Below are 13,588 nucleotides of genomic sequence, written 5' to 3'. Positions count from 1 at the left end.
ATGGCTTCAGTGCAGGGATGTTTTCCTGTTCCCCTGGTGGGTCACGTCCAGGAGAATGAGGCTGGATGAACAAACATTGCCTCTGTGAAAGCATCACCACCTCAGGAGTCAGGAACACTTCCATGGGGCAGCTGTTTCCAGGGTATTGATGTTGGTTGGAAGCAGGCAGGTGGCTACTGAGTCTCTTTTCTGTTGCCCCAGCTTTGTCACTCCTTCCTCCCCCTGCCTCAACCCAGACTCTCTCAGACATGCTGACTTGTGGAAGTGAGCCAACATTGCAGTGTACCACAGGCAGCTACTGCTGCAGGGAGAGGAGGGGAAGGACAGTGCCTTAAGAAAGGGAAATGGATATGCTTCAGCTTGGAAAGATGAAAAGGATCTAATTCCTGGAATGATTCTTGTTTTTCATCAGTGCTTTTGCTACATCTCATTTTTCTGACCCCTGTGCAGTCCTCTCAGCATGGTGCTGCTTTAGACGAGACATCAAAACATCAGACTTCCAAATATTCCTGAGATCCTCCTCCTCCTCTTCCTTTTTCATGTACAATCACGAGGCATCCAACACAAGGCAGGAGGAGAGAGGAAATTATTCAGGAATGGGAAGGAAATGCTCTTGATTTTGGCAATAAAATACCCTTCCATTTAAGCTGCTCCTGCTCTGCTCTACCTTTGTGGCATCTGACTGCTTCCTGTCAGCTGGCTGCAGGGAACAGGGACCATTCCTCTCTAACCTCTGTCAAAGAAATGGAACATGGATGTTGGGGAAGGAGCCCTCTGCTCACACCTCTCACTCCACAGTATATCCCAGTACAGGGAAAATCTTTTGAGTAGGCAAAGTGGCTAAAAACTGAAATAAAGTGGGCAGCAAAATGGAAAGATATCCCCTTCCCTCAGGATGACTGGGGAAATAAAGTCTGCTTGCCTGGAGTAGCTGGAGCTGTGCCTCACCAGGAACAGGAGTTCTCAGCTATTGCAGGAGAGTCTCCAGGTTCTCAGCCAGGCAGGGTGGGAGCCTGGCTGGGCTGGGCAGATGCCAGGTTTGGATGGAGAAGAAGAGGAGCTGTGCTCAGGAGGCTGTGAATTAGGAGGATGGGGCATTTACCTGGTGAGGGGATCTTAATTGATGGTGGCTGCCAGGGTGTTTAAGGTTTCTGAAGGGAAGTGTATGGCTTTATATGAACTGGCAGATCCCAGCTGTGTTCCAAGAAGTGTTTTCCAGCATTGTGGATATTAAAGAGTACTTCATCAAATAATGAGTTCTGTAAGGCACTAGCTGCTCCAGGAGTGTGCTGTGGGGCTTGAAAGGAAAGTCATGCTGGGTTCTGCTGCCATTGTGACAAAGCAGAACTGTAACCAGGGGTGGCTGAGCCAGTGCACCCAGCAAAAGCCATCAATGAGAATTGTAACATAAATTACAGTTTTACTGCAGTGTCACTTGCCTGTGTTGATTCCATCTGTTGAATTCCCCCTCCCCCTGGAGTATTTTTCTTTTCTTTCCTTGCCTTTCCTGTGTACTGGTTTACTTAGCTTTAGAACATATATTCAGACAAAATAAGGACAAGAACTCTTGGGAGAACAATCTACTTTTTCTCTTAATGGCTTCCTTTGCATTTCTAGCTCTGCTGAATACTGCAGAGTTCTGTTTCTGTTCACAGGCACACTATTCTCTGTCATGTCGTGGCTGTACACAATAAGCAGTTCCAGGGATCTTTCTGCCTGGAGGACCATTAAGCTTCCATCCACAGAGCTATGGACTGAGTTGTGCCTTAGAAACAGATTCAGATCTTTGCTTGAAAATGCCGATGGCAGAGCTTGCACAGACACGAGTGTGAAAACATACAGCAGTGATTTGAAGCACTAAAGAAATCTTACAGATGTCCTTGCTGAAGGCTTTAGGGCTTTGTTTTATTTTTGCAGAGGAGTTAAGTTGCCACAGGTGACAGCTTTTAGGATTGAGTGTTTGATGTTGGGCTGGCCAGAGTCACTCTAGTGAGATTCCCATAACTGGGTCAAATCTCAGTGTCACTGTGCAAGAGACGTGGAGCTGCTGTCGGTGCCACTGATGTCAGGGACTTAGCAAGTCTTCCCTTAAACAAAGTAGATGAGCCCCATGGAATGGGAGAAGGAAGATTTGAGAGTTTTTTGTTTATTTCAGGGTCCTTTGGATGATTTAGGAGTACTGGAGACAGACGATGCAGTAGGAGAGAGGCACTGCTTGGCCGTGCGACAGAATGCACAAATGTGGGTGTCGAGGAAGGAGATGTCAAGGAAGAACAGCCCTGTCTGAGAAAGAGCTGGCCTGGGGTGGCACATTGCCAAGGTTTGCATGCATGGATGGCAGCCTGAAATTCATGTGGAAGGGGATGGGAAGTCAGCTAAAAGGGAGTTTAGGTGTGTGGGCAGTGGCATGACAGGACTATCTTTGTTCTGAATTTCTCTGCCAAATGATGGGGCCATGGAGGCCAACAGGGCTGCAGGTGTGGGGGGAAGCTCATTAAGGTGTCAACTGTCCCAAAGTGGAGCTGGTGTTCAGAGAAGGGTGAAAAGACACACACGTGGCAAATGGCCACAGCAGGAATCCAGCAGGCAACCCAAAGAGCCTCTGTCAAGGCCTTCCTGGGAGTTCTTGAGTGATTTCTCTTCATGACTGTAGTTACACATGCAAAAAATACAGAGAAAGGCTGGGGGACAGCTCACGTTTCTCTCAGAGCTACTGTTATCTGTGCTTAATGAGATTAAACATGTTCCTCAATTCTGCTTCTACCTTGTTTAGTATTATCACATCTCTGTTAATTTTCATACTCCAGATTAGAGCAAAGGCTAGGAAAGAGAACATCAGACTTAGATCTTCTCAGTGCCTTCTGCCACATCCTGCTCCAGCAAAGCTGTGCCATGGCTTACTAATGTTGGTATCATTGCCCTGCTGTCCCACACAGCAGTACAGATGAGTTTCATGGCAGTTAGAACTGAAATTAGAGCACTCAGAATAAAATCTATATTTGCTCTTTCCCCTTCTTTGTGTGGAAAACGTGTGTAGAATGTCGCTACTAGTTAGGTATGCTGTAAAGGAGTTTTGGTTTATTAAAGAAAAACTGAGGTATAAGACAAAAATATAGCAAAATATAACAGAAATGGCATGGGATAACAGTACTGGGAGCAGGGAGCATTAGGGATGGTTTAAATGGAGCTTAAGAACTGTGACTGTCAGTACAGCATGGACAAGCATGTGAGCGAGAGGGTCAGGCAGGTCCAGCCCATTTCATGGCCACAAACAGTGCTGGTGTATTCTGGAGGTATTGCTGCATCAGTCATTGCACAGAAGAACATCAAAGGTAAGGAAATACAACTGGCACTTCAGCAAGTAGAGTTTTTTGTGATGACCAAGTTTTAAGTGATCCTTTATTTGCTTTGATTCAAGGCATAAAGATCTTAGACATTTGGAAGATCAAAACTGTAGTCTTGAATTTACTTTAGTGTTCTATGAATAGCTAAAGTCACAGCAGAGGGAAAGTTTGATTGGCTGAAGATGTGAGGAAGTGCCACAGTGTTTTTTACTGCTGCAATTTTCTTACACAGCAAAGTTTCACAAGCAAGGTTCATTCATTTTGCTCAGCCAAGGATTGAGTTGTATAAATTACTGAAGCCAAGTCAGCTGACTCCTTGTTATCAGAATTTATGAACTCATGGCTGGCAGGAGTGAAGTTTGTGTTGAGGGGTGGGTTTGGTTTTTTTCTGTTTTTTTTTCTTTTTTTTTTTCCTTTCCTTTTTCAAACGCAAACCTTGTATCAGACACTTGGGTAAAATTACAAGCTAAGAAATGTCATCATTTTCAGCTGGGATTTTAGATTTCCTTTTCTTCAATTTGGAAATTTAGGAAGAGTGAAAATAGTGGCAGAGCTAGAGATTATTTTATTTTAATCACAGATTAGCATGTCTGGGTTTTGGAAAGGGCTTTACAGCAGGTCTCCCCATCTGCTGAATATTGACTGCAGGTGTTGAATACAGTTGTCAGTGCTGGCTAAACAGCATTTTGTGGTAGAAATTGCCATCAGGAGAAGGTAGAGAGAGGAGCTGATTTTTAGGCATTGTTGTATAAACAAGTGTTGTGGGGTGTTCCTGTCTGCTAGCAGCATGTTAGTAGCTGTTGGTGATTTATTTTTCTTCTAAAATCCATTTGCAGTGTTTTGAATACAACAGAAGCCACACGCAGCTGGTTTGTAGCCTGTCACAACTGAGAATAGCTGGAATCTTACAGTGCCAGTAGGAACATTTTTCCATCCACACAGAAGAAGCACAGTATTAAAATACAAAGTAATATTATGGTTCTAGCAAAATACATAGCATGCTTTTTATTTAAATCTCTATATACCCCATGGTATTGAATGTACAGTTGCATATGTTTGGCACTGCAGTTCAAATGCATTCATGTAAGATTATCAGAGTATCAGCAAAGTCACTTTTCTTTGTGGGCATTTTGGCTCATTTTTGTGCTTCCTTTTATGTCAACCTCACATGTGCAAGGGGATACCTTTGAAATGTATCCTGGCCCCCAACCTTGCCATTTCAGCTTCATTCCCTGTATCTCCACTAACGTTTATGAGCAAAGACAGCTGACCTTTGCAGAGTGAATGGCTAGTTGCATGTGTAATTAGAGCATTAATAGTGCTATGTCTCATTTATTTACCTCAGGTTCTAGAGTCATAGCGAGTGCCTGGTGGTGACTCGAGTACTGCTACAATAAATAAAATTCAGAAACCACACCAAAGTTATTTTTGAGAGACCTGGTTGATTCACTGCAGGAGAGAGGCTTGGAGCAAAATAATATTTATGTGGTGTGTGCTCTCTGGGGATGGAGAAACAAGAGTGAGCAAAGTTCTTCAACAGACTTGCTGTACATCCAGTGCTCAAACTCTTAGAAAAAAAAAAAAGAAAAATCTCTCTATTAAACTGTTCTTTTCCTCTTTGTCCATTCCACTGTTTTCTCCTGTTTTCCCTTTCCAACATGTGTGTAAGGAATTTGAAGTGGCGTGTGTCAGCAGGGAGCTGATTTCAGCATGGCTCTGACTCCACGTGCAGAGAATCCTCCCTGAGTCCTTTGCACTTTGTTTTGTGCTGGCAAGGCCCCAGAGATCTGCTGCACTTCTGCCATTTCCAGGAGGAGCTGAGTAGAGACTGGAAGAGTGGAGGGAAGAGGTGGGTAGAGAAAGGCCCTTCAGTGCAGGCAGTACAGCCCTGACACTCAGTAGGTGAGGCAAAGTATTCGATACACAGGCAGGAGTGATGGAAAATTGTGCTGCTGTTCCTATTATTAGCTTGGAGAAGCCCACCTTAGGGACTGGCTGTCTGTCTGAGCCCCAGGGAGAGGCCAGGGGATGCCAGCTTGGCCAGCTCTGCAGGAATTAGTATGACAGTTTGTTTCCATGAAGCCTCCAAACAGGTTTAATTTCCAACAGCCTAAGCTGGGTTTGGAATAACAGCAGAAAAGTGAAAGGTTTATAGATGACCCTCTACCTGTGTCTGCCCTGGTTTTAGCCCTTAGACTGATGCTTCAGTACTAAATAATTCCAGCAGAAGTGTGTTGTATTGCTTCATTTTAAGGAACAGAATGGGTGCTTTCTTGGAGGTTTGCAGGAGTGGATTCCCACTTGCTGCCATTGCAGGCACACTCATGGCTCGTGCTGCAAGTCCACTGACAGCACTGCTGATGTGTGAGGAAGGAAACCTTGACCATTTCAATTCCTTGAGTGCTCTAACACAAAGGATGGCTTTATCCCTTCTGAAGAGACCTAGAAACAGATAAAGATTTTTAACATTGAATTAGAAGATATATTGGAAATAATCAGGGTGTAATAAAAGACAAAACATCCAAAGCCATAATAGCTCTTTTTTCTTTCATTTTTTCTTTTTTTCCCCCCTTTTCTTTTAGTAGCATAGGGGAAGGAGGGGATAAAAGAAACATTATCCAAGCCTCTCTTTGCCATCTACCCCTCTTGAATAAAGAATGACTGGAAGAACTGCTCTGCTGCAAATGGTGTCAGGTTCTGTGCATCAGTGTGAATTCAGTTGCCAAGGGTTATTTGTAGCACTCAGCATTTTTGTAACAGCCACACACAAAGAGGAAAGCAAGCAAAGAGCCCCTACATTTAGCCCATTAGACCTTTTATTTCCCAGCTAGAGACATAAATAAGCTAGATATAAGTGCCTATATGTCAGTATTGCATGCTGAGGAGCCTTAGCACTGAAAATTTCTGCAGGTTCCATTTCTGTTTTAATAATGGGAAGCCTTCCTGTGAGGAAGATAGCAGAGAGATTATAAAACTGATTGTCTTGTGAAGGGGAGTTCAGATTCTGAAATTGGTGCATATAAGAAAGACATGGTTGCAGTGTCAGATGCTGCTTTGTTGTAGCACATGGAGTAGATGAGAACTGAGCCTGTAACACTTGTAATAGAAGCACAGAGCCTGTTTGGAACTAGGAAGAACTGCTGAAGTTTAAAATAAATAAAAAAGCATAGTGGAGGTCTTAATCTCCTATGTAGGGAGCAGACAGCAGATCTGACAGGAATCTGTGTAATCTGGCAGGGCATATTAAAGAGCAAGTCACTGAGAAGTGGTTGTTTCCTGTCCTCAGCCTGTTCCCTACCCAGGCCCATGGATATCTTCCTCTCAGTTGTTACAGTTTCAGAGTCCAGAAGATATTTGCCACTCCCTGGAGCCCTGAGGTTATTTCCTGTATAGATCAGACCATTAAGGTATGAGGACTCCTGCTGTCCTTCCTTGTGTATACCACACTGAATCAATGGAAAAGCTATTAGAAGATACTGTGTTTCTTTTTTTCTTTTTTTCTTTTTTTCTTTTTTTCTTTTTTTCTTTTTTTCTTTTTTTTCTTTTTTTCTTTTTTCTTTTTTCTTTTTTCTTTTTTCTTTTTTCTTTTTTCTTTTTTCTTTTTTCTTTTTTCTTTTTTTCTTTTTTTCTTTTTTTCTTTTTTTCTTTTTTCCTTTTTTTCTTTTTTCCTTTTTTTCTTTTTCTCAAGAAATTCTGCAGTTTAGAATTTGTTTGGCAGGTGCTCCCCAACCCCAGCTAGGCCAATGCCCCAGAATAACAGTTCAGGCCTTTCTGCACTGCCCTGGCCCTGAACTGGCAGCACATCCTGGAGTTTCTGCTGGCATCTGCCCTCTTGTTCCTCAGGAACAGCCTGAGCATTCCCACTGTGCTGCTCTTTTCCCTCTTCAGCTTTTTCAGATATTGAGGACAGTTGTGTGGATCACACCCTGTACTTTCTTACCTTCCATCCATCACCCCATTTTTGGTGACCTCCCTGGTTCATCTGCTGCTTTTAGGCAGTGCTTTGGTGATGCTGGGCTCCAGCCAAACTCCAGTTTTGTACTGAGCAGCTCCTGGTGCAAACGGTCTTGTCTGACCACACACTCATGGAGTTGTGCAAAGGCTGCTGTGTTTTTTGTCTCATGAGAAACTGGGAGATGGAGCATTTCTCTAGGGTATGTGTGCTTTTGAAATTGGGCTGGTTCATGATCCTGCCCACAGCCTGTCGTGACATGCTGTGACTCAGCTGAACCCTGAGGGAGCTTTAGGGCAGGGCTGGGGGCTCCTGTGGGCAAAGCTGCTCTTCCCTCAAACCAGCAGCACTGGAAAACTGATCTGAAGTTCTGGGTTTGTTCACAACTGCTTCTGCACTTTAGTACAATATCAGGGAACCTGGCTGAAGTCTTATCAAAGCTATTTTAGCAATAGAAGTACAGTCACTCTTTGGGCTCAGGAAGATGGCAAAATATCCATTTGGGTTCTTTGCAAGTTTGTGATATTTAATCACAAGTCTAAAATTTTAGACTGTGTGTCTAAATCATCACCTAAATTTTGCAGAAATTGTTGCTTTCAACCCTACACAGCTTTCATTTTACAAGTGTCTGTGTCTCTAAAATGTCTTAAAAGGTACAGTTCTGCCTTCCAGTTTTAGACATAAAGAGAAGATTTAATTTATTTTTGAAGTTCAGAAGGAGAAATCCAAAGGTTAACGGTTGGTGTATCAGATGTTACTTGGTATGTGTATGTGCTCTTTATTTTTGAATTTCCCTTTCTCTGCTCCTCCAGGTGTCATCTTGACATGAGTGCATTCAATCTTGGCACAAAAAGTGTACAAAACTTACTTGAAGTGTGGAGAAAAGAAACTGCAGCATCCTTGTGTGCATCCAAATGCTTGTAAAAGCTTTTCAGAGAGGGAGAATTGAATTCTTTGAAACAGTTTTCATAAGCACTTGGTACAGACCTGAAAAATAGCATCTCTGTGCACTGTACAAGCACAGTAGACACAGGTGATAGTGCAGTTAGTTACATTAGTGTAGAGAATGGGAATGTCTGATCAGTAGCACAGGATAGAGGAGAAGCTTTTGGAAGCATCCTGCTCAGAAGTGGCTTTGATCCAGTAATATCCAAACAATGAACACTGGAAGGCCTGGTTAGTCCTGAGGCTGTTTGGGCTTTATTGTGGCACATGTAATTTAATGAACTTTTGAAGAGACCTCTAGGCAACAGCCCAAACTCAGAAGGGCAGAGGGGAAAATTCTGGTGGACAGTCCTAGTGAGCTAGAGCACAGTGGCTGTGAAGGAAAGGCTGCTGAATGGGCTGATGGCTGAAAGAAGCAAAGCAAGCACCCTTGGACTCACTAGCGAGCTCTTTGTCCAAATTGGAGCCATCTCTCTCTTTAGGAAGTTATTTCTGTTGGAAATGAGGCCAGAGGCAGGCTGGAGCAGGAAGGAAGAGGCAGACAGTGATCCCCAAGGGCGTGCTCTGGGTGCACAATGAGAGCCCTGCAGAAGGAGCTTGGCTGCCAGGGCAGTCCCCTTGGCCAGAGAGCTCCTGCAGCCCCTGCTCTGCTGGAAATCTGGAGCTGTGCAGGAGCTTTGGGGCCAGGGTGGGCTCAGTGCAGCTGCACACTCAGCTGCAGGGCCAGCTGCCCTCCTGAGCCCACTTGTCCCCTCCTGTAGCCTTCCTGTGCTTCACAGAAAAACAAAAATGTGTCCTCAGCAGAGGAGCACTTGTCACCCTTTTCCTGTTGCTGGCCTGGAAGAGAAGCATTTACCCTCCTTCCAGTCATTCCCAAGCACTTCCCCAGCATTGTACAAAGGGCTATAGACCTTTCCTGCCATGTTTCTTTGTCTACTCTGCTGAAAGGGATGCTGAAGCACCAAACAAATGTAAGATTTTTCCCCCAGTGATGTAAATTGTCTTTACTGAAGTCAATAAAGAAAACAGAATTTGCATCTTCCTTCCTGTGACCTTTCAAATACGTGTTTGCCTGTGTTGAAGGTGCCTGTGACACCATTTGTGGTTTAACTTGGCTATTGGATGGGAGCAGTTTCTTGCTCTGATTCATAGGTCCCTAATGACAGGTTATATGTTAATTCTTGTTTTCAGCAATTATCATGCACTTGTGTTTTCACTGGAACCTAATAGCAAATGTGAGTTGAAAGAGCTTCAGGCTAAGGCCTAATAGTCATCAATGATACTTTTTACTTGCCTTTCTGAAAACAGTTGTTGTGAGCCTTTTCTAACATAAATGTATCAGAGGTGGTTGTTCTTTGCTTGTTTTTTATTCTGTTTCACTACATTTAACAATGCTTTATATAGCATCAGTTTTGTTGCTGCTCCATCATCACCATGGTTATTACCATAGGGCATACCATATCCAACTCAGATCACAGCTGCACTGTGCAGGAGCTGTACAAATGTGCAGTAAAGGGAGTGTCTGTCACAAAGTGTTAGTGCTGTCTGGAGAGCTGAGGCAGAGAGGAGCAGGCACAATTCAGCCATGTGCCCCTACTGCACAAAGCTCACTTGTGGTGCTGGGTACTGAGCAGTGCTTCAGACAGCAGGGGACACACCTCTTGTGCAAAGGTTGCAGGATCAGGAAGGAAGAGCTCTTGCTACCCTTCTAGAGATCAGTGCCTTTAAAATAAACTGGCCTTGTGTGTGACAGAAAAAAGTTCAGGCATCTAGATAGCCAAAGGTCTCTTTCTTACCTTGGTGGGGTGAGAAGTGTGTATAATATTTAAGAAGCACAGTCAGAGTCACTGTAAAAGTCCTCATTGTTTCAAATCTCACTTAACTTACAGGATTTGCACTGCACCCACCTGGAAGTCTCTTCTCCCAGCAGCTGGGGGAAGGTGGGGGAGTTATGGTCCTTAGCAGGGGGATTCTATGTTTAAAAGTCTTGCAAACACATAAGAAAAATTTGCTGGTTTCCATCCAGAAGTGGGTAAGATAGACCTGTCTCCATCTCAGGTTCAAAATCCCTCCTTGTGGTGGTGTTCACAGGGGTCCCAGGATGAGGGAAGAGACAAGAATGTTGACTCCATGTTTCAGAAGGCTTGATTTATTATTTTATGATATATATTATATTAAAACTATACTAAAAGAATAGAAGAAAGGATTTCATCAGAAGGCTGGCTAAGAATAGAAAAGAATGATAACAAAGGTTTGTGACTGACCGAGACAGTCCGGACAGCTGGGCTGTGATTGGCATTAATTAGAAACAACCCCATGAGACCAATCACAGATCCACCTGTTGAATTCCTCAGCAGCAGATAATCATTGTTTACATTTTGTTCCTGAGGCCTCTCAGCTTCTCAGGAGAAAAAATCCTAAGGAAAGGATTTTTCAGAAATATCATGGCTACACCTCCTCACTGTCATTCAAGGCCCTTCCAGCTCTAAGGGACCAATTGTTTGTGTATTCCTCAGTCTAACAAGCTGGACAGCCCAGAGAAGGTGAAGATGTCATGATGGGTTCTCATCCTGTGGCTGGGGAAGGTTTTCTCGTGTGGAGCTCATCTCTGAGGTTGGTGCCAGTTGCAGCAGCACCATGGTCCCTGGCTGACTTTGCTCTGTCTTTCTCCACAGCTCCTGTACGACAACCCCAAGGCGCGTCAGGAGGTCGAGTATCACTGGAGAGCCTCGGGCTGCCCTCACATTGTCCATGTCCTGGATGTGTATGAGAACATCCACAATGGCAAGAGATGCCTGCTCATTGTCATGGAATGGTAGGGACCAGCAGCAGCCCCTCACAGGCACTGCCTTTGGAGGGATGGAGGGAGGAGGAGAATGTCTTGGCTCAGGTGGCAGCTGGGAGATTTCTCAGCGGCACAATTTTGGTTTGCACAGGAAATCTCTTGTTCCCTTTATGGAACTGATAAGGAAATCAGTGCAGCTGCTCCAGCCATCCTGGAAGAATGGGGAACCTTTACCAGAAAATAAATTTTCATTGTGCTCCATAGCAATTGTCCTCATTAAAGCTGACTGATTAATACACCTTTGAAAGATGTCTCTACCAATGCATTCTGCTTTGGTTGTGATCAGCTTCCAAGTTCAGATGTAAATCCAATGATCCAGTGTGATCTGTCTTGTCATAACTACTTTGACTCTAACCTTCCCTATTCTCTCCCTAGTCTCCAATACTACAGTTATTGTCCTTTTCACTGAGGACAAATTAATAATTATTTTAGATGTCTTTGCTTCTTTCTTTTTCTTCCTCTCCACCCTTTACATGAAACAAAATTATTGTCACCCTCCCAGTGCCAGCATATCTGACTTCCCATCTTTGTTTGTCATGTTCCCTGTGACAGGGTCCATTAAACTGAAACATCAAAACTCCCTGATCTTATTTTGTTTTCTATTTATGCCCTATCAGAATGGCTTTCTGCATTGATGTGAGTGAGTGTGATGTTTAGGAAGCAGTGGCATAGGAGGCAGCCTGTAATCTTTATCTGTTCCTGCTGTGGTTCCATGAGATTATATGGATGCACAGTCAGGTGTTAATTTTGTCCTTATATATATAATATAAGGTGGGGTTTTTTATGTTCTTTGCTTCAGCATGGAAGGAGGAGAGCTGTTTAGCAGGATCCAGGAGAGAGGAGACCAAGCTTTCACTGAGAGAGGTAAAACATTGCAAGTTTAATTTTAAAGTTTGTGAAAGATTTTTTATTTCTTCTCCATTTCTCTGTCCCCTATTTCCTTTTAGGAATTTTTCTTTGATTTTATCTATGGTGGTGTTTGTTGTTGTTATTATTGTTATTTATCCCACTGTGTGTTAAGAGTGATTTTGAAAAGTTCCCAAGAACTAGGAATTATGAGAATTGGCCAAGTTCAGGCAAAATGTGGAAGGTTTAGAGAAAAATCTTGCTACAAATCTGCTCAGCTTTTTCATTTCTGTACCTTGAGAGTGTCTGTTCCTCTGATCCCTGGTCCTGTGCCAGAACACCTCTGCCATGATCAGTGCAGCTCCTGCTGGGATCTCTCTCTGGCTGTCCCTCAAGCAGCAGCACTGGGTCAAGAGTATGATGAGCAAATCACATCTGATGAAACATCTCCTGTTCAAGGGTTTTAAAGCACTACTTGAAAGGAAGTGTTATTAACCACGCTGTAAACAAACCTGCCTGTCTGTAGGGGAAAATGAGCAAGGGTAAAGCCCTGCCATGAGGCAGGGACGGAGCTTGCACTAGATTAATCTTGTCATTTTTACTGTCTTTGCTATTTATTATTGACAGAGAACCACAGGTCCCATTGACCATGGTTCTCCTTGCCCCCTCACAGCAGACCAGAGCTCGTTTCTGCTCAGAGTGAAACCATTAATATTTGTAAGGTGATAGAGTTTGTAACTATGGGCCTGACAAAATGATTAGAAGCAGAAAAATACACACCCAAGCTTGTGACTTGTTTTGCAGGTCTGGTGTAGAGGCCAGTCTGTTTTCTTCTTGTGTGTTTCCTTTCTAGTCCTTTAAGAGACTTGTGCAGGGAAAATGAGCATTTTTAGAAATTTTATTTGTTCTTCTCTAAAGTACAAATTCCAGGGAGAAAACTGATTTCATGAATTTTAGCAACTGCACTCTACTAAAAGCATTACTTTTCTGCATTGTATAACATAAATGCTTAGTCAGAAATCACCTGGTTAAACAAAAACCCACCTTCATTCTTTCCCGAGGTAAATGAGCCCTGTGTCACTGGATTCCCCAGGTTCATTGCCTGTTTATGTAGCCACAGCTTCCCATTAGGATCAGGAGGGGAGGAGGTTGTACAAGGTTTTCCCCAAAGAACAGGAGTGTTTCTGCATTCTGATTGTCTTTGTCTGAGATGGTATAATTTCACTCTCAGGCCATGTGAAAAAGAATTCCAGGTTGCAGTACAAGTTCTGCCTATGCAGAGCCCAGAGGATCAGGTTGAAGTTTCTGTTGTTTCCCTGTCAATGGAGATGTGATATAATGCTCACATGGGAATGTCATTCCTCCCTGCTCTGAAACCCCTCCCTGTGTAACTGAGCCCTTCCAGACTCCCAGAGCACTGCAGTTGCAAGGTAATTCCACCACTAGAATTTCCCACTGGGGCTATGTTAAATTCTTGAAACATATTATTTCAAAGGTGACAGTTTGGCCTTTGCTGAACAGAACTGTTGATTTTGTTCCTCCTGATGAAAAACTTCTAAAGACAGTGAGGAATTAAGATGTGACCTATCCTAAAATTACTATATTGTTATGTTGCTCTATTTTTAGAAAATCTGATAGATCATTCTCCTGAACTAG

The 13,588-nt window shown here is 43.4% G+C and overlaps 1 protein-coding gene across 3 annotated transcripts in view; it reads left to right on the top strand.

Annotated features, from left to right (window-relative positions):
• MAPKAPK3 (MAPK activated protein kinase 3) overlaps positions 1-13,588 on the top strand; it is a 47,114-nt gene that overhangs the window by 21,619 nt on the left and 11,907 nt on the right. For all 3 annotated transcript variants that reach the window (XM_036391244.2, XM_036391245.2, XM_054516087.1), the window contains 2 exons: positions 10,917-11,056; positions 11,886-11,950. In XM_036391244.2, coding sequence (XP_036247137.1) covers positions 10,917-11,056; positions 11,886-11,950 — 205 coding nt within the window. The remainder of the gene's footprint in view (positions 1-10,916; positions 11,057-11,885; positions 11,951-13,588) is intronic.

The sequence above is a fragment of the Molothrus ater genome, chromosome 11, assembly GCF_012460135.2.
Source record: "Molothrus ater isolate BHLD 08-10-18 breed brown headed cowbird chromosome 11, BPBGC_Mater_1.1, whole genome shotgun sequence".
Lineage (NCBI taxonomy): Eukaryota > Metazoa > Chordata > Aves > Passeriformes > Icteridae > Molothrus > Molothrus ater.
This window is presented reverse-complemented; position numbering and strand designations above follow the sequence as displayed.